We start from the raw sequence: 25,812 nt of genomic DNA, 5'->3' as shown, positions 1-25,812 counted from the left end.
GTCGAACGAGCCGTAGCTAAGCAATAGTCAACAGGAATGTACGCACCACCTTGATTATTCACGGTTATGCTTGGAATCTTGCTGTTTCCGACAACTAGATAAATTCGCCAAGGAAAATTCGCACTACAAAATCCCGAGTTTAGCAGGAAACGAATGTTTCCAGAATTCTAAAGATTCTTCTATGAATTTTCTTAAAGAAACTTGGTTAAAGAAGAGTTCTCAATGTTGCTGTTTGCAAATGGTAAAGCTTAGATAGAGAGAGGATGAAACTGATTAAAATAGCCAAGGAATACCGCATAGTGCGGTCCAATCAGCTGGTTGATAATTCGAGGTAACGTCTGGGTAACAAGGGTAATCTAAGGCAGGGAGTGCTCGCTTCGCTTCAAAAAAGGAAGGGAACAAAAAAAGGGCAAGGTATTCGAAAGAGACAAGAATGAGAATGAGAATGAGAATGAGAGAGTACGATGCATTGACGCGAAGGAAATGAGTTCAAAGAGGATGACGACCTGAGTCAAATTTCAGATTCAGATTTTCGTAGAAGGAAAACAAACAACGGTAGTTGCAACCGGTAAACAGTGTTGAGAAGTACAAGAGGGAAGATGGGATAAGTTAACTTTGTTTCCGTCAAAATGAACTTTGATATGGAGGGAAAGGATCAGAAGGGGTATGTACTGTACAACTGAAGCTGATAAAATGTCTGAGGGAAAAAAGAGAAATACACAACGGAAAGATACAAGGCTTTACTTTGCAATGTTGGTGTTTGATCGCTCGATGTGGTCAATGATTATGTGTCAAACTTCATAGGCTAGCCTTCTTTGGTAAACTTAACAATCATCAAGCCTCGTAGTTACCGTCGTGGGCAATATGGTGCCATTTGCACGATCACGGATTGAAACGATGTGCCTACAAAGCGATTGATTATCAATATGGATAAGGCATGACGAAGAGTTTCATGGTTTGCGTAGGAGGTTTTATCAGATACGGTCGTAATTGGGGAAAGCACGAATTCGCTAAACAATGCCAAATAAACTAAGTAGAGTCAGCCCGCGGTCAGAGTGAGAAAAAAAGGTCAGCAAGATGGTATCCTAGTCCAAAATGCAGAACCAGCAATTCGACAAGGTAGGATGACTGACTCATTTGAAGGAGGCATCACTGTCCATGGTGGATCCTTCTTTCATCTCTTGTGGTTTAACGGTTTTCATTTGAGGTCTTTTCAGGCTTTTCATTTGGGAATGTTTCATAGCGTTTCCTTTTCATCCAATCATTCATATTACCATGGTTTTTTCATTTCAATGTATCATACAAAGTCGTCAACGTTGACCTAATGCCCCTTCTTTACACAACCTGGCTTTGAAGCTTTCTGGCTGTCTTTCAATACCTTTTTTTTGAAAGTTCTTGTTTAGAATCTTTTATGTTTGACACGTTTAAGCGATTTTGATTATAACAAATAGCATATCTAAATCAACCATTGGAAATCCTTTAATAAAATGAATTGAATTTTCATACGCAAGCTTCTTTACCTTTTATATCCTAAAGCCAACAAGTTAGTACATGTTTTCACATCATAAGATCAAAATAATTTTTAGAAACCAAATCAACTCAGTAGGAACAATTGGATTTATGAATTTGATTTCATAAACACTTGCTGTTGCGTAGCAGAGTTTCATATACCTAAGTCTCATCCTTGATGACATGGCTCCTTTCCGTCTCACACAAATTTCACTTACCTATATACAACTTTTAGCAAATGAATTTCCTCATCTACTGAAATTATGAACTTGTAAGAATGAAATCCGTCGTCCTTTTGATCCTATTGAGTAAAGCAGTCACACTGTCAACTCGTTCTTGCTGAACACTTTGGACAACCGACTCATTCGATCGCGTTTTCCCCAACATTAGGTAGAGAATAGACACAAATAAAGATGTAATATAGGTTTGGTATAATTGGTCATAACAAGTCATTTATAGATCCGTATAGTCCATATGCGTCGTTCATTGCTTCATCTCGTATCAGTAAAGTTGTCTTTCCACGTGTAATGAAACGGTCTACTTATTTCAATCATCCAGAATTTCATCATCGTCATCCAAGTATTGACTAGCTGGTTTCTGTGAAGAGCTAGACGAATCTTGGAACATCAATTGTGTGCTTTTCTCAGCAGGCTTTTCAGCGCGTTTTCCCTGTGTACGTCCTGTGGCTCTCTTTGGTGTGCTGCTTTTCGATGATAGCCTCTTCGCGCTTGCTGACTTTTGGTACATACTGCCGGGAAGAATGCGTGGTTTAGTTGTTTTTGGTGGTTGACTCGATGGCTCGGCCTGAGTGAGTGGTTGAAAATCGTCCTTCCCTTCATTTTCATCTACGCGGGCCGGGGTGTGAAGCGGCCTGTCTTCATCCAGATCCGAGTCCGGGGAATTAACCCGAAAACTAGTGGAAGCAGGCGTAGTCATTGAGTCATACTCTTTTCGCTTTGTGGTCGAGAGCTGAGGTATGTTTTTCACCAAGGTCTTAATCTCCTCTTCTAAATTCTCTTCTGTAACACGCTTTTTCACTAACAAATTGATCTGCTTACTCAAGTGATCTTCCACGCAGCTAGTACATTGTAGTTAGTACCTTTGAACAAAAATCCTCATACACTTACTCTTTAATAGCATCCTTGTCGTCCTTCTCCACAAAATTGATCACAGCTTCACCAAGTATGTTTCCAGGTAAACACTCTAGCTGGTTTTTTTTCAAATATTCACTCACTAATGACTCAACTCTCAGTGCATTTATTTTAACATCTTCACCAACATTGTCCACGACTTCGTTGTTCTTCTTGGTTCCTACAAACATGTTAGTTTATGGCTACAACCTTTGTACAAGTCATACTTGTATATTTTCTTTTAAGGTGAAATAAAACCACATCCGTGGCATTGGCAACTCTTCCAACAAACCGATTGGAGAATCTTTGAGGGTTTTCAGTTTGATAGCCACCAGTATAATCAACCCTTAATCGAATCAAAGGTAAAGGAGGCTTCTCATTTTGAACATTAGGATCACCTCCTTGAGCCTCCACCCACTGTTGCTTTGCTTCTTCTATAGCTTCCTCCACTTGACTGATCAGATATGTGAGTACTTCTCGCTTATTGTCAACCATAGGAGGAATGCTTTGAATTTCAGACAACACAATATCTTTCATGACAAAAGGACGAACCGTCCGAAGACGAATTTTTTCCATAAAAAAATCTCTTCCGGTAAGATGCAAAATGCCGCAATGTTTTGGTACAGTTTCACCGGGACTCAGAGATGTCGCTACCGAAGATCCCGGTTGAACAACGGTGAATTTTTGCGTTGGATTGTATGTTCCGTCAATGATACATTCGTGCTCGTGTCCCCATAAGACGAAATCGTAAAAGTCTTGAATAAAACTTTCAGGCAAATAACTTGTTTCGGTATGTGCAGCACTTTATTCTTGTTAATAAAAAAAAACATAATTGGCAAAAAGTAAGCCTTACTGATTTTGGTGAACCACTAGCAAGTTGAACCATTCGTCTTGATACAAATCAGGTCGTAGAAATTTTACTTTATTCTCACGGAATGAATGATACAAGCGTTGATCTCGAACATTAGAAAGTCCATATAAGGCAAGCTTTGTAGATCCCTTTTGTAAAAGGATTGGGCTAATCGATATATTGTCGTTTTCAGGAACACGTCCAAAATAGTTGACGAGTCCAGTGACTTGTAATATGTCCAGCGCACTATATCTCCCATCTCCAGAAGGATCATCGTGATTTCCATGAATTGAAAATACAGGTATGGCAACATTTATATTGGGATCTTCATAGTTTACACTGCATATGGCTGTATCACCAGCTGTCACAGAAGTATCGCTCAACAGTTCAAGCTCACATGGTTTATCTCCTAGACAATTTAGCCGCAAAGAGCGCAAGGCCTGGTAAAAAGCTTTTCTTGAAGGCTTGTTGTCGTGAAATATGTCTCCTCCCAGAAGCACCATATCAACCTGCAATTGTTAGATACAAACTGTACCAATAAATAATCAAATATTAACTGATTTAAGAAACTTACCTCCTTTTCGCGAGCAATTCTAAGGATCTCATCAAACGATACGAATGAATCATTTCCGCGTACTGGATCCTTCTCAGCAAACCCTACATGATTATCTGAGGCGATTAATATACGGATTGTATCATTTTCTGATTCTTGAAGAGGTGCATTTTGTCTCTCATTTGTCATTGCAATCGAAATGGGCACAGAGTTCCATCCGTTTAGCTGTATGAATCAAAACGAATTTATTGACGCGTAGAATTCGCGACTTGCTATGGACAACGTATAATGCAATGAAGCGTCATTGCTAAACACTATAACGAACAAACTGGTTTGTTTACGACTTTTATTCTTAATAAACAAAAGCTAATAGACAAAAAAAATCATAATTCTCGTGGTATAGTCAGTCGATGTTAAAGAAAACTGCTGATAATATATAAACTGATTATATTTTTATTGTCAGATAGTAAATAATACGGCGGGAAAGAACTACGTTTTTATCGGGTTCCAAGCAAGGCATTATTTTTGGACCTCCTGTTAGTAGTTTGTAATCTTTAGTATACCAACATCGTAGCGACTATTGGGAAACAAGGGAAAATGAAATTCTCTTATGGAACTGCAGGATTCCGCACTGAGTATGTTTATCACTGAAACAAATCTAACCGTATACTAGAGCTTCCTTGCTTGATGCTGCAATTATTGGGTCTACAGCTGCAGCAGCACTTCGTAGCTTGGAATTAAGAGGAAAGACAGTGGGGGGTACATGTTTTTTTAAAAAGATTACCAAACTAACAAGATTTAGTTATCATTACGGCCTCTCACAATCCTGTTAGCGATAATGGTGTCAAAGTTATAGACGCTGACGGAGGAATGCTATCCATGGATTGGGAAGAAAAGTGTACAAAATTAGCCAATGTAACCTCTAAGAGTGAGTTGGAACTTTTAATCAAAGAATATCTTGTTCCTTCTACGTTTCAACCAACTGTAGTGATCGGCATGGATACTAGGCCTTCTTCTCCACGTCTATCAGAGCTTTCCAAGGTCATCCTTGATGAGCTTTCTACTGCTTATAAAGATTATGGGTTTGTCACTACTCCCCAACTCCACTGGATTGTAAAATTGATCAATCAGAATTCAAGCTATTCAATTCCTTCCAATCCTCCTCCTCTAGTTTTATACTATGATTCATTGTGCAATGCGTATGCAAATATATTTTCCAGTTTCACAGTTCTTCACCGTCCGACGCTTACTGTCGACTGTGCGAATGGCGTCGGTTCTTTACCGCTCAAAGAGTTGTCGAAGCGATTAAAGGATTATATCAACATTCGTCTCATTAACAATGATCCCTGCACATCCAAGTATCTAAACAATGGTTGCGGTGCAGACCATGTGAAAACAACTCAATCACCACCTGTGAATTTGGTGGATAAAATGGTTCCTAATCAATTATACGCTTCTGTTGATGGCGATGCTGATCGCATCATCTTCTACTTTACCGAAAAAGAAAAAAAATTCCATTTGCTAGATGGAGACAGAATAAGCATTCTTCTGGTTTCTTTCCTAAAGATTCTCGTACAAAAATCCAGACTTCCCCTTAGCATTGGAGTAATCCAAACCGCATATGCGAATGGTTCCTCCACTGCTTACCTTAAGAATTTAGGGGTTCTGACTATTTGTACGAAAACTGGTGTCAAGCATCTCCATCATGAAGCCAAAAATTTCGACATTGGAGTCTATTTTGAAGCCAACGGGCACGGCACTGTACTGTTTAGTCAAGGTTGTTTGCATAAGCTATGGAACCCTCCCACTGAGAAATCAGATACTGAAACAAGTGCAATCGTCGCGCTATTACAACTTTCTCAATTAATCAACCAAGCAATTGGAGACGCACTTAGCGACCTGTTGGCTGTTCTCAGTGTTTTAGGGAGTCTATTATGTGATGCCAAAGGCTGGTTAAGTATGTACGATGATCTGCCGAATAAGTTGGTAAAAGTGAAAGTTGCAGATCGCTCCGTTTTTGTTACTACCGTAAGTACTTTTTGGATTTCCCAAATTAACCTTTATTATAGGACGCGGAGCGCCGTTTAGTCAAGCCCGTTGGTTTACAAGAAAAGATTGATGATCTTGTTTCTCAATATGAAAACGGCAGATCTTTTGTCCGCGCATCAGGTACAGAAGACGCCGTACGGTGAGTGAAAACATTTAGTCATCTCCATGAATTAAATTGCTAATTTACATACAGTGTATACGCAGAAGCGAAAACCAAAAAAGCCGCAGAGGAGCTAAGTGCTAAAGTTTGCGGTTTGCTTCAATAAAGACACAAAAGATAAACGATCTCTTCATTTTCTTTCCTTTTATTATTTCCCATCCTATAAAACTTTGCCCTGTTTAGCATGGGGCAATAAAACTTTTACTAGCTATTATTACACCTTTTTATTTTAATCCTTCTTAATACACTTGTCACTGTCAAGGCCGAGATATTGTAATATAATATCATAAGAGAGCTCTTATAATCTTATTAGAAAAGGAAAAATGTTACCTCTTTAAAGATGTGTATATACCTGTCACGTTAGTAATTCTCACGGGTTATGAGAATAAATATCCAGTGGAAATAATAACTACAAAAGTAGGATTGTTTTCGTGAATTGGACTATGTTGTACTTCGAGTATAGACGCTAGTAATGTCCAGGGATCTGGTAAACTAAATTGAAAGTGGGAAGACGATCTTTATTTAGCCAAACCAGTCGAATCTTCCATTCTGAAGAATTCGACTGTTGGTTCATAGTTTATATATCTTTTCTAAGACAGCTAAAGTAATCTATCTCCGTCCGTCTACAGTCAAAATAAGATTAACATTTGGTCGTTTCATTTAGATAATCAGATCCCTGGACATTACTAGCGTCTATACTCGAAGTACAGCATAGTCCAATTTCATTAGACCGTTTTGTAATTGTACTTATTATCATCCCCATTTGATTTACATTCTCATAACGTGTGAAATTTTTACCGTGTCAACTTCACTTCTGGTGTACCCGACTGTATTTTGTTGAAAACTAACAATATCATTGATCATAACCACTAACCCCTATGATAGTAGTATATGTATTAAACTAAGCTCGTTCCTAGAAAATGTTAGCAGGTGTGCAAAAACAAGCATTAGGCTTATGAAAGTTCATAATGATTCAGTATTAAAGGGTCTGTTTTTCAGCACAGAACAAAGTCTAAGCGTGGTGCATGTATTAGACGAAAATATCATCATTTATATGATTTTTCAATAAAGCCTTGACGGTTTTATCTTACCTATTTAATTTCGTATTGTAGTACTGGTGGTAAACGTTCGAGCAATTTGACGCTTTAAGAATTAAAACGTGACTGTTTATTTCGTAAACAAATGAAAGTAAACAAGATTTTGTTTACATTTTGGATTAATTTCCAAGTTAATTAAGTCTGTTTACATTGAATTCAAATTTATGTTTCGTTTTTATAATCCAACTTTGTTTCTTATCTTAGTCTATTATTATGAACAATAAGAGCGTCACAGCTATGAAAGGATAAACCAACTTTTGCACTCATTTCATAGAGCAATAAAGCTTCTGTCATCATGGAATTTTCTAGGTAATCAAATTTCCCATCACAAATTTTATGATTATTTGTTCAAAGAGCGAGGTATCTGTATCCTTTTGTAAACGGTTTTCTGCATCACTAAACTGTTCTTTGGTAAATAGGCCGTTGTCAAATCGAGTGCTCGCCATTGCTTGAACAACATCTTTGCTGAATTCGGGATGCCCTTGAAAAGAAAGAACTTGCTGTCCTTTTAAAAAGGCTTGATTTGAACAAGTTTTGGTACTGGCTAATAACTCAAAACCATTGGGAATTTCTCTGACAATGTCTTGGTGCATCTGATGGATAGTTACAGAATCCTTAGCAAAAACTCTTTTACCAGTTTCCGTTAGCTGGAGTTCGTAAGGTGCAATTTCCCATCCGTTTGGATTGGCGATGATAGACGAGCCAAACGCTCTTCCTATAATCTGATGGCCAAAACAAACCCCTAACACTTTAATTTTGTTATAGTTGTTGATGATTTTTTTCACAACTTCGGTAAGCTTGTTTATCCAAGGAACATCATCACCGGCGTAAAATTTTGAGCCAGTGATAACTATAGCATCAAGATCACCAAGCTGCTCTTCGCTAGGATAGACGTCTTCCTTGTAAACATAATAGGTATTGAAAATAAACTCTAAGGAGGAATTGTAAGTAGCTGCAGCTCTGGTAAACATGTTCTCAAACATGTGCGCATAATCGCCATATTTCTGCGTCACGGAAGCCATTGGTAAATCAGCATTGAAAATTGCTATTTTATATTTCATCATTAATTATCACAGCTTCCAAAACAATTAAACTTATAAACTAGTCCTGTAAAGATATAAAAAATTTGGTTGATTGTAAATGTTGTACATAGAGTTATAAATTTCAAGAATTTGAGATATCCAATAAACAAGTGGCACTCGGTAACCCAATCGCTCAATTTGAGTGTTTAATAACGAAACATGTAATATGAGCGTAATGTTGTACTGATTTTGATTTGAATTTGAATCCCTTGGATTATTCCCACCAAGCTTTTTGTTGAAACGTATCGTCGCTCTGATTCTGGTTCATATTTGCAACTTTCCTTTGATCGTTAAAAAACCATTGAGGTTCGGATATGCCAACAAGATTGTTATCATACCTATTTGGAAATCCTTCATGAGCCCAATTTTGATGACCTGTCCTTCTAGTGGGCTTTTGGAAAGGACCACTCTCCGGTGGAGCAAGTAACAAAAGGTTTGAAGCAGGTTCCGGTTTTTTAAACCTTTTAAATAGACGAGATATTAGTAGGTAAATAACGTATATAAAGCATATAGAAAACAAAGCAGTAACTCCATAGTTTTTGAAATTTAAGCTCAGAGAAAACCCAAATTTAATTGTTTGAATCAAGTTTAAAGCATACAAGTATTTGTAGCAGGCTATGATTGCACCCGTAATTATCATAACATATATTGGAGAGAGAGACTGTGGTTTAAGGACCGAAAGCGTAAGTTTCAAGAATTTGTAGATCAAAAGTACACCCAACATAATTATACCGCTTGCTAAGTTTGTAAAACCAGCTAGCGAAAAGTCTGCAAACGGTTTCAGAACTTTGATTAACGAACCAAACTTGCTAAAAATTTCCAACTGACTGTTATTTAGGTCGAAGAATTCTGTTTTCCATTGAGACATTTGTTCTTGTTGAGCCAACTAAAGAAAATTAGCAAAATGTTACCAGAAGTAAGTCTCATCTTCCTTACAGAATGTTTCATAAACGAGCCGTGCAAGGTATCCAAACCTTTGTCCAAATGCATGATTTTGTTCGTTAAAGTAGAAAACCGATTCAAAAATTGAGCAACCTCATTTTCCATTGATAACTGAAGCGTGTTTTCAGTATCCCTCATAATTGAGGACAACGTTACATGGTAGTCAGTTTGAAATTCCGAAGCTTTTTCTTTTAATAGTTTAAGAAAATCCTCATTTTGTGTTAGCGCTTTTTCTTGAAAGTGGTCATGTAAAGTTTCACGATCTTCATAAGCTTGTGTCAAAAGGTCATGGACTACAAATTTCATAGAATCGAGCCTTTGGGTTAACTCAGTAGACTGTGCTAACGAATCTTTTTGATTTATAATAACTTCGTTTTGATCGCTTTTCCAGTTTATTAAACTTGCTTTTTCATTCTCCAGCAAAAAATTCATTTGCTGTGTCCTTTCTTGAAATAAAGAAATCATTTTCTGATTTTCAAGTATCGTTTCATACTTGAAATCGCTAGACATGTCTTGAAAATATTGGAGCTCAGATGTCAGCAGTTCTAACAAATCTTTCTGGATTAACGTTATATTTCTATTGACTTCAATAGAAATTCCTGATTTGTTAGCTTCAAAAAGAAAAAAGTTTCTTATACCTTTATCAAATTCCAACCGTGCTAGTTTACATAAATGAGATATATCATGGTAATGACTAGCGAAGGAAATCCACCAAGAGGATACAGATTCAAGCTGCTTTAAACATGAAGATTGTGATTCTCTTTTACATTCATAGGGAACTGGAATTTGTGCATGTTCAAGATCGCAGATTGTTAATCGAATCGCGTAGTCAATACGTTCGTCCAGTGAAAGTTCTGTATTTAAAACCTCGCATGCCGACATTAGAGAAAATGCAGTAGATTGATAACAAGTTGGTTTTCTAGATAAAGTATGGTACACGCTAGCCAAAGAATCGAATTCTGTGAGGCTTTTCGAAAATGCAACATCAGGGAATTTTAGAATGGATTTTGAGTCATAATCAGCCAATGTCTTCTGAAGCAAAGAAAAAAAGTAAACTATAGTCAGCTTGATCCAAATCCGCATTGAAAAAAGGTAAGAGGATATTGGTGAAAGGCAAATATGACAACGCGACGCGCCGGTGCAGGAAACAATGATAAGCTATAAGACGAGAAACTTTTTTTTTTCAATTCAAAGACAAGAAGAGAAAATTAATAAAAAACTAATTATTGACTAACCAAGAACGTAATTCTTCAGGATTAACTACTGCGTATCGTACATCGTTCAGAATTTTGTCGTTATAACTATCGGGCCTTCTTGGGTCGATTTTTTTTGATCTGCAAAGACTTTGAAAATTATATATTCTGTCTTCCACAGGACGATTTCTTAAAATCTGAAATTCGCGAAAGAGCTTTTCTAAATCTCTATCCGAGTAACGAGGAATACTTAGTACAGGTGACTTTCTATACTTCCTTTTGAACTCGGGCCATAAGATGGTACTCGGTAAGCTCTGTAAAAGATTCCAGAAACCTAATAAGGAGGATGTTTTCGACGAGCGGTCTGGCTTTGATGCAATAGCAGATTTGCAATACTCTTCAAAAACTTGACGACGATCTTGCCCAGTATCCAAAATTCGAAATCGTTCATCATCTATTAGTTTCGGATATGTAAATTCCCAAGTTTGGTAAACATCTACACTTTTGTCCTTCAAAAGCTGTTTGAAAATTTGAACGGCAGTTTCATGGTCAATCACAGGTCCTTCTTTTTCTTGCAAAACATCATCCCCTTGAACATTTCCTTCCATTTCTTGAAGTTGAAACAGGAAATCTTCTTCACCAAACTCTATATTTTCATTTTCGCCGTTTTCGCTCAAATTCTCCTCGCCTTCTTCATTCTCGGTTTCAACGACTTCTTCAACGGATTCTTCTTCTTCGCCCTCATCCTCAGAGAGACTCGTTGTCTCGTGTTGGCGTTCAGGATGCTCGTCCAGTCCACCTTTTGTAACAACATTGTTATAATTTCCGGAACCTGTAGACACTTCAGCGGCATTTGATTGAAATTTACTTTTCAATTTCCGTTTTGGAAGCCGTAAAGTTAGAACGATATCCAAGAGTTCTTGCGGAGGCAGCCAAGTTGATTCATGAGTCTCAGTATTATGAAAAAAATATCGATTTCTCTTCGTTGTAATAATGACCCAAACACTTGATCCAGGTATAGATTTTCTTAGCACTGTTAATGATATTCTTCACATCAATGTAGTTCTGCTGGTTCACTTACTTGTACTTTGGCCTATCAAAAGATTGCTTTCGAAGTTCACGGTCAAACTTGCGTTTTTCTTCAGTATCTTCAGATCCTGATGTCTCTTCAACACCCTTTATCTCTTCTTGTTTTAAATAAATGGAATCAGAGGCTTTTTTTTGCTCATCAGGCCAGATAGGACGTTTGTAAGTACTTTTTGCTAGTTCAGCATTCCAATAATAAGGAATTCCATTGGGTGCTACTCTCTGTTAGCAAGGATAATATAAAATTTTGAATATATACCTTTATGTTCAGTCCATCCAGGGGGCAATGATCCCTCCATTATATTGTTTAAATGTTCATTCAGTTGTAGGCAAAGGTTAGGTAGAATACACTGTGATGTTACTTCATATCATCTATTAAACAGTTTTAAGTCAATCATTTAATTAATTTAATATATAAAATTCTTCTTTTGTTCCCTTTCGCAGGAAACTTAACAATGCAAGTACGTCCTGACTTCATTCTTTTCTAGAGCTCTTTAATTGAAGTTTGTCTTCTTAGAATTAATTATCCATGAAGTATTAGGAATATCCGGACCTATGGTAAGCTTTCCTGAAGCTCTTCACATAAAAATTGAATCCATTTGCAATTTTGTTTACTAACGTTATAAAACGTTCGCCTTATCTAGTTTCACCGATATGGTTGCATGCGGTATACTACTTACTGAGGTTTACAGTACGCTTGTAAATTCCTAATGTGGATGAAATGAAGAATCTTTAGAAACTTCACGTTAGCCAAAACCATCATGTCTAGAAGTTACGATTCTCGTACTACCATTTTTTCTCCTGAAGGACGTCTGTATCAAGTAGAATATGCCTTGGAAGCCATCAATCACGCTGGTGTTGCTTTAGGAATTGTTGCTAAGGATGGTATTGTTTTAGCAGCCGAGAAGAAGGTTACCAGTAAATTGCTTGAACAAGAAGAATCGGCTGAGAAGCTTTATCATATTGGAGACAACATGGTTTGTGCTGTAGCTGGTCTTACTGCAGATGCCAATATTTTAATTAATTATGCTAGAAGAGTTGGTCAGCAGTATTTACAAACATTTAACGAAGAAATGCCATGTGAGCAACTAGTGCGACGTGTTTGTGACTTAAAACAGGGATACACTCAGTACGGTGGTTTGCGTCCTTTTGGTGTCTCCTTTTTGTATGCAGGATGGGATCATATTCATGGTTATCAATTATTCCAATCCAATCCGTCTGGAAATTACGGAAACTGGCAAGCAAATAGTATTGGAGGTAACAGCACAAGCATCCAAAGTTTAATGCGTCAGGAATATAAAGAAGATATCAATTTAGAAGAGGCCTGTGCAATGGCTGTGAAGTTCTTAGGAAAAACTCTTGACAACAACTCGCTTACAGATGAAAAAATTGAATTTGCAACCATTTCTAAAGATGAAGAAAAAGGGCGAATGGTCTGCAAGATCCTTAGACCCAAGGAAATTAACGAAGTCCTTACAAAGTGTCAAAGTGATGCTCAACCTCAATCTGAACGTGCTTAAGTTGTTTCTTGTTTTAAGCCCTATATTTTGTATTCGCTTATGATTTAGTTTAGAGACAAGTGCATGCCATGCCTGATGTCCTTTCTCGTTTACGCCTTTAGCTAAATTCTCTTTTCATGAAGGTTATTAATAACACTCTCCATACATCTTTTTTCCTCCGTTCTTTTCTACAATTGTTGACTTGTGGATTATTCAATTACATTAGTTCTCATTCTCATAAAGCTACGCTGAATGGATTTCTCATTTCTAAAAATGGCTCTATGCAATGGGTATCCAATTTGTACTTTATCTACATTACCATATTCCCTATAACCATACAAGATTGAATTTACCAAAAGAGTGAAGAATTTCGTTCGTTTGTATTAGAATGATTATCATGAACTTTGAACTTTTAACTAATCATTTCTTCATTGACATTTTACTTAAGCGTAACTTTTCGCGGTCTGTAAGTACCCACATCATTATAAGCGTGTTTTTGAACTATAGACTATAGAAAAAACTCCATTTTGCAATCATTGTTAGGCAACTTCTGTTTGGCATCTTCATACTCCTTCAATGTCCACTTAGCAATATCTAATTCACATCGTTTTCGAGCTAGATTTGCTTGAATAGACTGCTTAATTAGCTTCAAATCATGTGTTAATTGATCGTATAAAACGGGCATTGCCTCTTTACTTCCGCTGATCCGTTTGTTTACTTGAGCTATCTTTGCAAGAGTCATATGGTAATTTTGCCGAAGATGCTCATAGTCCTTAAGATCCACTTTACCAGGAATGACTTCCTTGGCCATGAAAGATTCATTAACTTGCTGAGATGCTTGCTCCTCGTATTCTTTTTGCCCATAACGTTCAGCATTCTTTGACGACGGGGAACATAGCGGATCGAGGGTATCCTTTTTGAATAATTGGTCGTAATAATATGTCATAAAACGTATCACTTCGATGGCACTTCTACGATATAAAGGAGGAGAAAGTACGCTCGCCATTTGCTCGACAAGCATTTCACACTGGTCCCTAAGAGGTAACCCTAAAAGTAACTCTGAAATGATATCAAGGACTGCATCCAGAGTTCGTGAATTTTGCTGCGGGAGCTCTTGTAAACAAGCTTCTATCTTTTTCAATGAAGTTTTTAGGTTATATGACAAATCTACTACGTTAGACTATTGAATTGTGAATAGGGTCTTACCTGTATATCCATGATTGCTCAAGCGCTGCATGAACATTGAGGGCAACAAAGAACCGTATTTTTTAACAACACAAAGTTTCAAATACTTCCAAAATAAGAAGTATATATGTGCTCCGGGAAGCCGTTGTATGCGCTCGAAGTCTGGTGTTTCTCTAGTAACGTCTCCCATTAAAACTTCAAGTTGCTGGCTTTCAATAGGCGAAACTTCTTTCAACAATGCGCCATAATCTTCTATTGAGTTAGCAATGCTTTTAAAAAATATTCGTGTAACGCATTTTGCAGATAATCTTACCTGTAATTCCCAAGAAGATTGTTTTAAAGCTTTTTAAAGTTTCAAGGATAGTTTCAAATGAAATATTTGTAGGCAACATCGCTATATTTCCGAATGACCTTTTTGGATCAAAGTTTGTGTCATTGCTGCTATGTTTTTGTGACGGAAGTGTAGCATACGATTTGGAATATCCCTTGGCTCCATATGTTCCTTTTAAAGCAGATGCCCATTTAATAGGACTGGATGGACGTCCGACCAACGAAAGCCTTCCTTTCTTGGGATTGCTTTTAGAAAGCAAGAGGTACTGAAGAATATTGTCATAAAGGTCGTACTGTGAAAAACATCGATTAGAAAAAGGGCTAGAAAGCATGCGCTTGATTGTAATCAAATACTCAGAAATATATTTTTCTATACCCGCATCCGAAACAAATAATCTTGAAGGCAAGTCAAAACCCAACCATGTTAAGGCTTCCACTAAGAATCCTTCATTTTGCCTCTGAATATTCAAAACAACATTACCCTCACAGAGAAAAGACTCAGAATTATAGGAATTATACTCATCATTGCAAACACATATAATCGAAGACCGATGTTTTTCTTTTTCATAGGATACAGGCGTGAAGCAACTGTAGAAAATAGTAAAATCGTTAAAACTGCGGCTAGTAACAAGCATTCTTTGAGTCTTGCGGAACGCTAAAGCTTGCTGAAAAGAACGTAGAAAACTTTCAAAGGGAAGTTTACCATTCGATGAAACAAATTTAATAAGAGGAAATTCACTAAAAAAGGGGAATGCGGATGCTGACTTAGATATAAGCCATAATGTACAGTCTTCATCAATGCCTCTCGTCAACTCAATGTTATCAATATAATTCCAAGCAACATACTGTGCACTCTTCTCTCTGGAAAATGACTTTGGTAATACAAATGTCTCCTTCAATTCCAAAATTACATCAGCTAAAGATGCTTTTGAGTTTCTTTTTAGTAGGCAAATGCAATCTGTGAATAGTAAAATTGTATATGGAACGAGGGAAAGCTGACCGCTTTTCCAAATTTCGCGATTAACATCAACACAATCAAGTAAATCTCGGGAATTTGATATCAGATTCGGGGCAAGATTTGGAATAATATATTGAAGACCAGCAAAAACTTTCGAGCGCTCTTCGGCATCAACGACGGGCATCTCGGCAATGTTATGAACAGTCTCCATTGCATGCATATAAGTTCCTTGAGGAGGTCCATCAAGAGTAAGCGTAATGATTTGCTCCAGAAAAAGGAAATACCGAGGGATCCTTTGTACAGGCTCCATAATTAGTTGGCTTAGACTTACATTACGGTTTGCTTTTACTTTTATTTTATCGATAAAGTCCAAAAACTTTGGGTTTTTTGAAGCAGCGTTTAATACCTCACCAAAATCCTTGCTTTGCTCAAGGTAACGGGGATAATGCTGAGCAAACACCTGAAAATGGTTGCAGAGACAAGTTGCCATCCTTAAATCAAAATCGTCAGTTATATCATCCGCAGAGTCGCTGTCTTCGTCCAATTCAGCCATGATTGCTTCAATTTCATCCAAAAACGCTGAATTTATTTGTATCAGCTTTGTTAAATTTGGAGGGAACATGGTGTTGATTTCATAAAGTCCTATTAGCTTCTTTGATGACTTCGCTGAACTTCGCAACGGTACTACATAATCGTTCAATAAATGCCTGAGACGTGTAACATAGGTACTTTCTGTTCGCATCAGTTCGAAAAGAAGGTTTTTCTTTTTCCAGACAGACGACATATTACCCGCTGCAGAACCAGAGGCAATACTCGGAGTAGGACTGTTGACCTTCCTACGGTCCTTCTCACATATATAATGATTTCCTAAAAACGAGCGCCATGGTTTTGTATAAGGATCCGCCCACCAACCATCATTCATAATACCCTCCAGCAAAACATCAACCGTAAATTCGTGAAATACAGTAGTGGGTCCAATTGATAATAACTCATGAAGTAATGCTTCAGATTGAAACACATCGATCGTGGAAAACACATACTCCGCATATCCTGGATCAATGGCAGCCTCCAACCAATTTTCTTCCGTATATATTGAAGCTGAATCAGTACATAGAAATTCATATGCACAAAGGGCAGCTTCTCTACGGTCCTCCTGAAAATCCAAGTGAAGCCCAATCATTTCAAAAAGTTCTTCTAATCTTGAGAAAAAGGAGTATGGTAACGTAAATGCATCCGGACCTAACTTCGATAACGCAAAAACAGCTAGCGTGTTGTCTTCAATAATCGCAAAAGCTAAGAGGGTAATCCCAATCTTCGGATGGAAGAATGTGCAAAACGAAAGCTGCTCTTGAAAAGATGGGCTTTGCGATGCTAGGTTTCTGAAAATCCAGAGTCCACCATATTGAATAGAATTAATTGTATCATGAGGGGAAACTTCAGGAGACATCGTCCGTGTATAAATTTAATAAAAGAAATTAATCGTAATGTTAGTATTGTACAGTAAACCAAAAGACCCAATCTGAACAAATATGTAACGAACAGACTTTAAGTTGAATTGAAAATTAACAAAATTGAATTAGAGTAACCAAAAAGAATGCACACCAAAATTGAGGGAACAACGTACAGCTTAACTTGCGTTCATGTAGCAGCACCAAAAGAGACTATTACAACGATGAATAGAATAGAGAAAGACGATTGTGTCCTCTGATTTTTTGATTTCTAGGCCAAACAAGCAAAGTTACAGTAAACAGGGAAAGCGTAAAAGAAAGGGTAAGAAATATTATGGAATCAACAAAGCACTTCAATTTCGTTCCCGCGAAATCATTCATAAAAGAACCAGCAAACTTCTAAAATATTTTTTTTACAAATAAAAAAATTAAGCTCTTAACAAGGATTTTGAGAAAACCGGTATCAACCTGGTGTCACCTTTTAATTTGAGGTGTTGAAGACAAAGGCATACAACAGATACACGAGACCTGTTTGCTAGACGGGTCTAGGGTTTGAAATATATATTCTTATATTCTCCTATTTCCTGTTTATTTTTAGACATACTATTCATTGATATTGGAGAAGTCGGTTCAATTTCTAGTTTGAGTTTAACTCCTTCATAAGCACAGCACATTTCGCCGATAATATTTATTTAAGTTTTATCATAAATTGGAGTTTGCTCTAATCTTTAAAAGGAGGAATGGAAGAAGATCCAGCAAGCCAGAGGATACCCTTAAAGTTTTCTGAATACGAAGAAGAGCCAGAGTTTTTACTTCTTGAGCTAGACAAGGAACTACAAAATATAATAGAACAAAATCCAGATGAACAGTATGGAAAGCTAGATAAAATTTCCCTTTCTCACTAAGACGAAAACGGAGTTCAATTATTATTGCTTGCTAACAGTCATTCTAGAGTAGTTTTGAAAGCAGGGTCAGACTCGAAATCCTCGGTTTTGTGCACGAGTAATAGTACATATTCTGTTCGCCAATTAATTCAATCCAACTCATTATTGCTCTTTCAGTCCTCTCATCCCTCGGAATGGACTTTGCAAGATTCAAAACATAGCTACTTGGAACTTGAACAGATTTATGGGTCCATCATAATTGAAGACAAAATTTCCTATTGGGATGAAGATGCTTTTGAGAAGGTAAGAAGAGATACAGTAAGCTGTGAACCAATTGTTGACAAGCAGATTCCTTCATCGATATCCTTCCAAGAATTTATTTGTCAAGTACCAGCTAGTGAAAACGAAATAAAATCCTTTTTAGGATCAAATTTTATTATGAAGAAAGATAATACTCTTTACAGGATGTCCCCTTCTTATATCATGACACTCATGGATTGGATATTCGCGGTAATCCACCAACTTCGTGCCGACTTCTCCACTATCAATGTTGAAAAGTTCAAAGAATTAGCTAGGGCAGATGAAATTGATACCGATGCTATAATCTCAGTTTTGTGGAGTATCTCAAGAACTCCTTTCTTGAGCCCAGTGGACACAGTCGTCATTAACAAAAGTCTGGTTTGCTTTTGGATTGGTCGTTTTTTATTGGAAGATGTCATCACCATAGAGATTTCTCGGTTTCTATTAAAATGGAGAGAAAAGCTTCCTGAGAATTGCAAGGATCTTGTGTCACTAGATATCCTAAAGGTATTAGCACTTTGTTTTCCTACAGCTAACGATTTAGGGATTCTATTTTTATACAGGCGCCGACATGATACAGTATTTTTCTTCCTCTCAGCTACCTCGGGACCCTACTCGCTGTTTTCAAGTTTTATTTCAAGCCAAATCCAAATGGCTATATGACGAAATATGGCCGTTTGTTGAAACTTTAGCGGTAGACAAAAGCAAAGTAGAAGCTCTACTTTTAAAATATGGCAGAAAGCAAGTTACGAAAAACGGTGTGTATATAAATAGTAGAAGTACTTGGTAATTTAATTAGCATTTCATTGCCTCAGCAATGCTAAATAGCATAATAAAACAAATGAATTCAAAACATTATAACATAATAAAAATTTAGTAACACAATTCGTCGTAATGGAATATTAGCCTGTAATGTCCAACTTTTGGGTTCCTTCAACAACTTCATCGACCGTATCCGGATTTATATTGTACTGAAAGAGAACATCATCTCCCGAACGCCAAATTCTCGTCTTGACGGTAGCTATGGTCATTTTAGGAGTAACAACAATGTCTTTACAGCGAATCTCTAACTGACCATTCATGTTCGGAACAAGTTGACTGATTTTGCTTTGTGTATAATCCAATATCTTTTGGACACGAAGCATGGAATTCGCACTCAAACGAGTCGTTTCATTTACTATTGAAGGTAGCTTTGAGTTTGGATTCGGCTGGATCGAAAAGCCAATCGTCGGACTGTTCTTCGAAGGAACATCGTTCATTAAAAGGAGCTTTCCTAACCAATAAGGCATTACTTTCTCCAATACATCAGCATCATTCTCCATATTACCTATGGTAGAGCAAAAAATATCTTTTGAACTCCCTGCCTCACGGGATTCTTCACTGATGATAACCGTTATCTGTTTTGACAAATCCAATTGTGGAGTAAAATCAGTGAAAGGCTGCTTTAAGGATGTATTTATACTCTCATCTGGCTTCTTATTAACATACTGCTCATGTAAGCTTTCGATTAAATCGCTGACTGTTCTCATAGGTTTCTGTGTTTGAGTGGGAGCTGGTGCCGGATTTCCGTTAAAAAAAGAGGAGCTTGAACTAGGTGCATTGTCCGCATTTCTTGTTTCTGAATTTACTTGAGGTGCGGCCGGATTAAGAGTTGGATTTAGGCTTATGGATTTGTTGAATGGTAAACGCTCAGCTGGCGATTTAGGCGTCCCTAAAGAAAGATTCCTAGAAGACCTTGATCTGCCAAATTTTTTTAAACGTCCCATAAAAGATCCCTCATGCCTGGGCGAGCCTATTTCCTTCGTTTTTACGATTGCAGACTCAGCTTGTGGTTTGCTCGTAGGTATTGAGAAGTAATCAGGAGCATTCATCAAATTTTCTGTCTCAGCGGATGTATATATCGGATTATGTGAAGAAGGGTGAAAAGGGGACTGAGGCTGGTTATCACTAAACTGATCCATAGGAAAGGAGGTAGGGGAAAACTGAGGACTAGCTGGAGTTACTGGTTCATTTGGAAAGAACATAGTAGACGGTCTAGGTCGCAATTTCAAGGGTGAAAGTGCAACAGGCATTGTAAGAGAGTTTCTATTTTTGTCCCTCTCCACCGTTTCTGATTGCTTTTGCACATTCGCTCTTATCATCTCAACATTTTTTCTGAATCTAGCGTCTCGCTGAAGCTCAACGTCGATAAAAGGAAAAAATAGATTCTTTATTACCCAAACGCCCAAGTTAACACGTTTATCAGTAACCTCAACTGACTTCATCTGCAAACACTCATCTGCGTAAACTTCTGTATCCATGTAATGATTTTCATCAAGCGTTACGGCAAGAATTCCCAAGAGGCAGTTTACCGAAGCCCATCTGGGTAATGTCTCTATGGTATCTAGAGACTGAGCAACTTTATCAAAATTTTCATTAGTATCCATATTCTCAATTTTTTTACAGCTGATAATATCCCATAAGCAGATTTTCCCGACCGAATCCTCTGTAAGGACCCGTCGCCGGTCACTTAACAATCGACATTTCTCTATTCCAAGCCCACCCCTAATTGTATATTCGGGTTTTCGATTAACATATAAAGAAGTATGGGTTTCTGCAAATTGCAAATCGTAATAGATATCCTCTGCGTCATCGTGGTAAAGAGTTGGACACTCACCAGATCTTGTTTCGACAGAATTTCTTGAATTGGTTTGCACTAAAGGAGAGAGGAGGGATGTCGAACTTTTTGCCAAAGGAGCTGAACTATCATATAAAGAACATTCATCTTTCCATTGATGAATGGAACTGTCCGAGGCTGTACTCCATATGAAAGACTGACGAGCAATTAAATCAGAGACAGGAGAATCTTGTTTGCATAAGGCAGAACAACTTTGATCATTACGAGTGTCTCGAATGTCAGTGCGAGTGATCAGTCCTGAGCGGTCACCGGCGTAGAATACCTTAAGGTCGGGATGCTCAGAATACAAAGACCAAACACTCTCAGAATGTGCCAAAAACGAAAATAAACACTTTTGAGCTCTCAAAGACCAAAGTTTAATAGTAGCATCGGAGGAGGCCGTAAGAATAGTTCTTCCATCTTCACTTATTAAAATATCTCGAACAGTATCCGTATGACCGACCAAATCAGTTATTCTCTTTTTAGAGACACAATCCCAAAGCTGTATATCCTTTTGAATGCCCCCGTTAGCAATAATGTTATTGTTTGCAGCCAACGAGTACACACCACTCCGAGGACCAACAGTGATAGAACAATTGGGAGGCTGCTCGAAACGCATTGCTTCTTGACAAACATTGTAGTCCCAAACAATTACGCGACTGTCGAGACCACCAGAAACCACCCATGGGCTTCTACAATCCTTGGGTAGACTAAGACGTTTCACATAATCGTTGTGTTCACCAATCGTGGACAAAGATGAAGGGCCAGATTCATGAGGCTTCCAAAGCTTTACTGTTAAATCAGATGAGCAAGATATGACTAAACCACTGAATTAACATCACCTCTGAGATTTTTTAAATTATACTTACCACCTTGAGAATTCGATGTAACAGCGATGTCATTGATCCACGAAGAGTGGGCTTGGACTGAGGACAAAGGCACTGGCCTCTTGGTATAATCTAGGCCAACGTCCCAACGAAACAATTGCCCATCCCGGCCACCACTGTAAAGGGCGCTGCTGACGGGCGCAGAACCCTTATTTGAAAAGCAGCGCCCAAGTGCAAGGCAATTGACATTTAAGCGGTGGCCTAATTTGTCTTCTTCTGAATCCAAAACATAAGATACTTTGTAACGCTTTCGAGAAGTCATGTGTTAAGTTATGGACATAAATGTCGAAACTTTAGAAAATTACTAGAATAGTTTTTTTAAAATAAAAGACAAAATGCCAAAAAAAAATTCAAGTAGTAACTCCTGTAATCTCAAAGCCTCGCTCAGCAGTTTCCTAAATTACGAATTGAAATATGGCTGCTTAAATCCAAAATATGTAAAAATTAGTATGCCAGAGACAAATGAATTAAGTAGAATTATTGAAATAGACTTATAAAAATCTTAGTGCGCGTAGTCTTTCTTCTTCAATAGAAATTGTTTTGTATTCAGTTCGATTCGATTTCGTTCGGGCAATTTGAATGCAACAGTATATTTTTTCCTTAAAATGTATTTTCAGTCATATAGCCTCTTCAGAAAAGCGTTCATTAGGCTTTACAATAACGCTGATATTAGCATTCGACAAGTAAATACTTCATGTAGCTTGCTTCCTTGGTATTGCGTGCGTCTCTAGTCTTTTCGGAATACAGAGGTATTTCGTAATTCATTAAACATAATAACACAACGTTCATGATCATTAAGTAAATAAAGATGTGTTCTGTGTTTTATTTACATAACGAATTTTAGCACGATCTTTATTTGATTCCACCACTATTGCATTCACTTTAATTTATTTTCGTTTTGTTTTGTTTTGTTTTTATTCTTGGTTTTGGAGGCTAATTCAACATGAATGACTCAAACGAACGGAGATTAGAGACACTTTCTGGGCAAATTTCATCGCTAAAAAATGTCACCTACGATATATATGCACGAGCTAGCGATCATAGCCATATAGACCGTGCCGTAAGCAAGGCGCCATTTGTTGTTTTATTAGAAAACTAACCATGCATATTTTAGAATGAAGGGTTTTCTAGCCTAACGGATTCTGTAAAAAGGACTACCACTGGATTTTTTCGAGTCGTTCGTAATGCTGGTAGAAGAAGTATTCTTACGTCTGTTTTAGCAATTGTCGGGAGTGTGTTAATCTTTTACTATTTTTGCAAATACCTCCTTTGAAAGGAAAATGATGCTTTAACGATAATGTCTCTTTTACGTTTACTCTTGTTTCTGCATGCCTGTTTGCTATAATATGAACAACCTGTATTCTTCCTGAAATGGATCTCTAAATCAAAAAGCGTAACGTAAATCTGGTTGCTACTTTGAATTTCATTTTTCATGATTTTGTTATGTTAACGTTCATCATTTTTCGTATTCCTTGTTCTTTTTACTTTTGCAGCAACTATAAAGGCTGTATGTCATGGTTTTGTGAATAGCTTGTTCCTCTTTCTTCCATGATCTCTTCCATGATCACAGTGTCTTTCAGTACAAATTTATTTTATTGAGTGATTTGCATTGTAATAATTTAAATCAAAACCTTTATAGCATACTAGATTGGACTTAATCGTCTCTAACATTTCGTTTACCAGAAACAAACTTAATAAAGAGTAGTTTAAGTTCAAAATCTGTTCGAGTTTTGTTTGTACTTTCTCAAGGAAAGCCATAATAGTGATAACGATCACCGTAACAACATCATAGTTAACATAACATCACAAATAAATAATTTTCAAAACGAGCGATGAAACCGTTGGGAACAAAAACATACAGGACAATTTTCTTTCTTTTTCTGGAAACAAATTAAATAATGTTCACCAACAAACAGAGTTAAGATTGTAGAACCTCAGGAACACTGAACGACATTTAACTTCTTCTCGTAAAACTTGACGGAAGCATGCGAGCACGTCGCAATGCTTCTAGGGCGTTCCTGTGAGTGCCGATGCGAGCATTGGGTGGTCGATGGGGACCAGCATTTGAGCTATTTGCGTTTGGAGGCTGCCCCATATGTGCAAGTGATCCGCTACTATGCGAAGTTGGTAGTGACGCGGGGTTTAGGTCTGATGGGCGACGAGCATCTAAGGAGCGACGTTGGGTACCAGCATCTGGTGAAGTAAAAAACATGGATGATTGACGTTGAGGAGGCGTTAAGGTACCAGGAGAAGTAGGACGGGAAAGATGCTCCGTTCGAGTAACATCCTCATACCCAGGTAAAGATGGTTGTAATGGAGACTCCAATGCATTGATAGATGAGCGCGTAGCTTCAGTATAAGAAGGAACACGGCTCAATTCTGCTAAACTTGTTTCGGACGGGTTCCTAGTAATAGCCCCAGAAGTGGCACCACTCGATGGATTGGATCCAAAACTAAAAGAAGGATAATCTTCATCAAACCGAGAAGGCGAATGTTCACTTGCACGCCGATCACCAGGTTGTTGTTGCTGAGCCAAAGCTGTGAGGCCAGCAAACAATTGCCTACGATGGCTTTCAGCAGACTGGTTAGGCTCGGTAGAGTCACGTCTTCTAGGAGTAGTAGCACCGCTAGGAAGAGGTGTTTCAACATTCGAATAATTCAGTCCATCGTAGAGTTGATCGTACATACTATCTTTGTAACTGGGCAACGGTTGATTTAACGAATCAAAGTTTTCACGAAGAGATTCCAGATCCGCAGCATCTCCAAATAATTGAGGGGGAATCAACAATACAACAGGCAAGGCAGCTCTTAATTCTGAAACATGACCATCTGGGTTTCGTAAGGAGACGTTAAATTTTAGTTTATGACGAATTTTTATGCCTTCGAGATCACAATCCTGCAAGCAGTCGACTAAAGAAGTAGGAAGCTCCAAGTGTTTGGAAAGTTCATAATGGTCTGAAAATTCCTCAATTTCATCGGTTTGCAAAGAACGTACCGTACGAACCTCATCTTTTGAAGCTGGAAGACCGTTATGGCCATGGGCAACGTGCAACGTAATGTATTCCTTTAAAGTAATAGTAACTTTTCCAATGGAGAGGCGCTTTAGTAACGGTACAAGAACAAAATGGGTGGGGATATATGATCCAATGGCATATGCTTTTGTGGGAATACTGATTGTATATTCGACTTTGTTAGGCCATGTATTATCGACACTCACAGTTTGTGTATATTCAACGGCGTCTGGAGGTAAAGTGCGAATTAGACGAATATGCTTCTTTTTGATCATTCTGCTATTAAGACCAGTTCTATCAATGGTCGCTTTTAAACGGTATATTACATAGCAGCTTTGCAACCCTTCTACAGATTCAGGAATATTACCCGGTAGCATAATACGGAAGGGGTACTCATAGTTACCCGCACGAAGGGTTTTTGATCCACCAGAGTATGGAAGGAAGTTCCAAATTTTTTCATAAACTACTGAGTCCTGCTTGTTATGCCGTATCCCAGTGCGACTATTGTATGAGGGTTCCGACCATGAGACACGACATCTGCCAGTCAATCTCAAAGAGATCGCTCGAACAGAGATGCTTTCTGTTAAGCAAAGAACCACAACTCCTGATAGTTGAGTAAGTTCCGCAGACTCCGGTGATCCTTGGATCACTACAATATCACGATCCGCTGCTACACGAATTTCAAAGTAAGAAGCAACATTGTGTTTAGGCAAAATATTCATCTCTAACTATCTCAAGAAAAATTTTTGACCTTTTCACAAAACTAGTACCCTTGACAAGCTGTAATTTATGGAATTTTGTGAATCGCTTCTATATCTGCGCTGCTGCGGCAATTCACGGTTCTCAGAGCCAAAAAAATATTATGAATAAATTCAAAGCAAAATAAATGGTTGAAAAGCTAATAAAGCAATCTGAATCTAAGCAATTTTGAAGCAACCCGTTTCAAACAAATTAATCGTTGTCTACGTGAAAAAGAACAGCGCAGTTTGTTTTGATCGCTGAG

General features: G+C 37.8%; 12 protein-coding genes and 1 non-coding gene across 13 annotated transcripts; 4 read left to right on the top strand and 9 right to left on the bottom strand.

Annotated features, from left to right (window-relative positions):
* Nucleotides 1-1,461: 1,461 nt before the first annotated feature.
* SOMG_02063 (uncharacterized protein) lies at nt 1,462-1,962 on the bottom strand (the record flags this gene model as incomplete). The annotated part of the gene is made up of 3 exons (XM_056180856.1): nt 1,462-1,477; nt 1,728-1,764; nt 1,833-1,962. 3 exons carry the CDS (start codon nt 1,960-1,962, stop codon nt 1,462-1,464), a joined length of 183 nt encoding a protein of 60 aa, XP_056035953.1.
* A 93-nt stretch (nt 1,963-2,055) lies between these two features.
* mre11 (Mre11 nuclease) lies at nt 2,056-4,231 on the bottom strand (the record flags this gene model as incomplete). The annotated part of the gene is made up of 5 exons (XM_056180855.1): nt 2,056-2,587; nt 2,637-2,820; nt 2,867-3,441; nt 3,493-3,998; nt 4,064-4,231. The coding sequence occupies 5 exons, from the start codon at nt 4,229-4,231 to the stop codon at nt 2,056-2,058; spliced, it is 1,965 nt and encodes a 654-aa protein (XP_056035954.1).
* Nucleotides 4,232-4,639: 408 nt separating this feature from the next.
* SOMG_02061 (N-acetylglucosamine-phosphate mutase) lies at nt 4,640-6,357 on the top strand (the record flags this gene model as incomplete). The annotated part of the gene is made up of 5 exons (XM_056180854.1): nt 4,640-4,677; nt 4,716-4,801; nt 4,845-6,070; nt 6,112-6,230; nt 6,285-6,357. 5 exons carry the CDS (start codon nt 4,640-4,642, stop codon nt 6,355-6,357), a joined length of 1,542 nt encoding a protein of 513 aa, XP_056035951.1.
* Nucleotides 6,358-7,223: 866 nt separating this feature from the next.
* On the bottom strand, nt 7,224-7,302 carry snR40. Its single transcript, XR_008803682.1, has one exon. It is a non-coding gene; the product is annotated as a small nucleolar RNA snR40 (predicted) (small nucleolar RNA).
* Nucleotides 7,303-7,653: 351 nt separating this feature from the next.
* SOMG_02060 (class I glutamine amidotransferase family protein, conserved protein) lies at nt 7,654-8,409 on the bottom strand (the record flags this gene model as incomplete). The annotated part of the gene is made up of 1 exon (XM_056180853.1): nt 7,654-8,409. The coding sequence occupies one exon, from the start codon at nt 8,407-8,409 to the stop codon at nt 7,654-7,656; it is 756 nt and encodes a 251-aa protein (XP_056035952.1).
* Nucleotides 8,410-8,644: 235 nt separating this feature from the next.
* Nucleotides 8,645-10,455, bottom strand: tht1 (nuclear membrane protein involved in karyogamy Tht1; the record flags this gene model as incomplete). Its single annotated transcript, XM_056180852.1, has 3 exons — nt 8,645-9,316; nt 9,367-9,971; nt 10,011-10,455. The coding sequence occupies 3 exons, from the start codon at nt 10,453-10,455 to the stop codon at nt 8,645-8,647; spliced, it is 1,722 nt and encodes a 573-aa protein (XP_056036160.1).
* Nucleotides 10,456-10,591: 136 nt separating this feature from the next.
* Nucleotides 10,592-11,950, bottom strand: dre4 (splicing associated factor Dre4; the record flags this gene model as incomplete). Its single annotated transcript, XM_056180851.1, has 3 exons — nt 10,592-11,591; nt 11,647-11,866; nt 11,911-11,950. 3 exons carry the CDS (start codon nt 11,948-11,950, stop codon nt 10,592-10,594), a joined length of 1,260 nt encoding a protein of 419 aa, XP_056036159.1.
* A 462-nt stretch (nt 11,951-12,412) lies between these two features.
* Nucleotides 12,413-13,171, top strand: pre9 (20S proteasome complex subunit alpha 3 Pre9; the record flags this gene model as incomplete). Its single annotated transcript, XM_056180850.1, has 1 exon — nt 12,413-13,171. One exon carries the CDS (start codon nt 12,413-12,415, stop codon nt 13,169-13,171), a length of 759 nt encoding a protein of 252 aa, XP_056036168.1.
* Nucleotides 13,172-13,658: 487 nt separating this feature from the next.
* Nucleotides 13,659-17,070, bottom strand: gef2 (RhoGEF Gef2; the record flags this gene model as incomplete). The annotated part of the gene is made up of 3 exons (XM_056180849.1): nt 13,659-14,317; nt 14,357-14,584; nt 14,649-17,070. The coding sequence occupies 3 exons, from the start codon at nt 17,068-17,070 to the stop codon at nt 13,659-13,661; spliced, it is 3,309 nt and encodes a 1,102-aa protein (XP_056036167.1).
* A 741-nt stretch (nt 17,071-17,811) lies between these two features.
* dcc1 (Ctf18 RFC-like complex subunit Dcc1) lies at nt 17,812-19,045 on the top strand (the record flags this gene model as incomplete). The annotated part of the gene is made up of 4 exons (XM_056180848.1): nt 17,812-17,939; nt 18,024-18,258; nt 18,304-18,762; nt 18,800-19,045. 4 exons carry the CDS (start codon nt 17,812-17,814, stop codon nt 19,043-19,045), a joined length of 1,068 nt encoding a protein of 355 aa, XP_056036166.1.
* A 112-nt stretch (nt 19,046-19,157) lies between these two features.
* Nucleotides 19,158-22,060, bottom strand: bun107 (WD repeat protein, WDR48 family Bun107-like; the record flags this gene model as incomplete). The annotated part of the gene is made up of 2 exons (XM_056180847.1): nt 19,158-21,730; nt 21,781-22,060. 2 exons carry the CDS (start codon nt 22,058-22,060, stop codon nt 19,158-19,160), a joined length of 2,853 nt encoding a protein of 950 aa, XP_056036165.1.
* A 681-nt stretch (nt 22,061-22,741) lies between these two features.
* Nucleotides 22,742-23,071, top strand: sft1 (SNARE Sft1; the record flags this gene model as incomplete). The annotated part of the gene is made up of 2 exons (XM_056180846.1): nt 22,742-22,858; nt 22,913-23,071. 2 exons carry the CDS (start codon nt 22,742-22,744, stop codon nt 23,069-23,071), a joined length of 276 nt encoding a protein of 91 aa, XP_056036164.1.
* Nucleotides 23,072-23,752: 681 nt separating this feature from the next.
* rod1 (arrestin-related substrate adaptor Rod1) lies at nt 23,753-25,531 on the bottom strand (the record flags this gene model as incomplete). The annotated part of the gene is made up of 1 exon (XM_056180845.1): nt 23,753-25,531. One exon carries the CDS (start codon nt 25,529-25,531, stop codon nt 23,753-23,755), a length of 1,779 nt encoding a protein of 592 aa, XP_056036163.1.
* Between the last annotated feature and the right edge of the window lie 281 nt (nt 25,532-25,812).

Source organism: Schizosaccharomyces osmophilus, chromosome 1 (genome assembly GCF_027921745.1).
Source record: "Schizosaccharomyces osmophilus chromosome 1, complete sequence".
Classification (NCBI taxonomy): Eukaryota; Fungi; Ascomycota; class Schizosaccharomycetes; order Schizosaccharomycetales; family Schizosaccharomycetaceae; genus Schizosaccharomyces; species Schizosaccharomyces osmophilus.
This window is presented reverse-complemented; position numbering and strand designations above follow the sequence as displayed.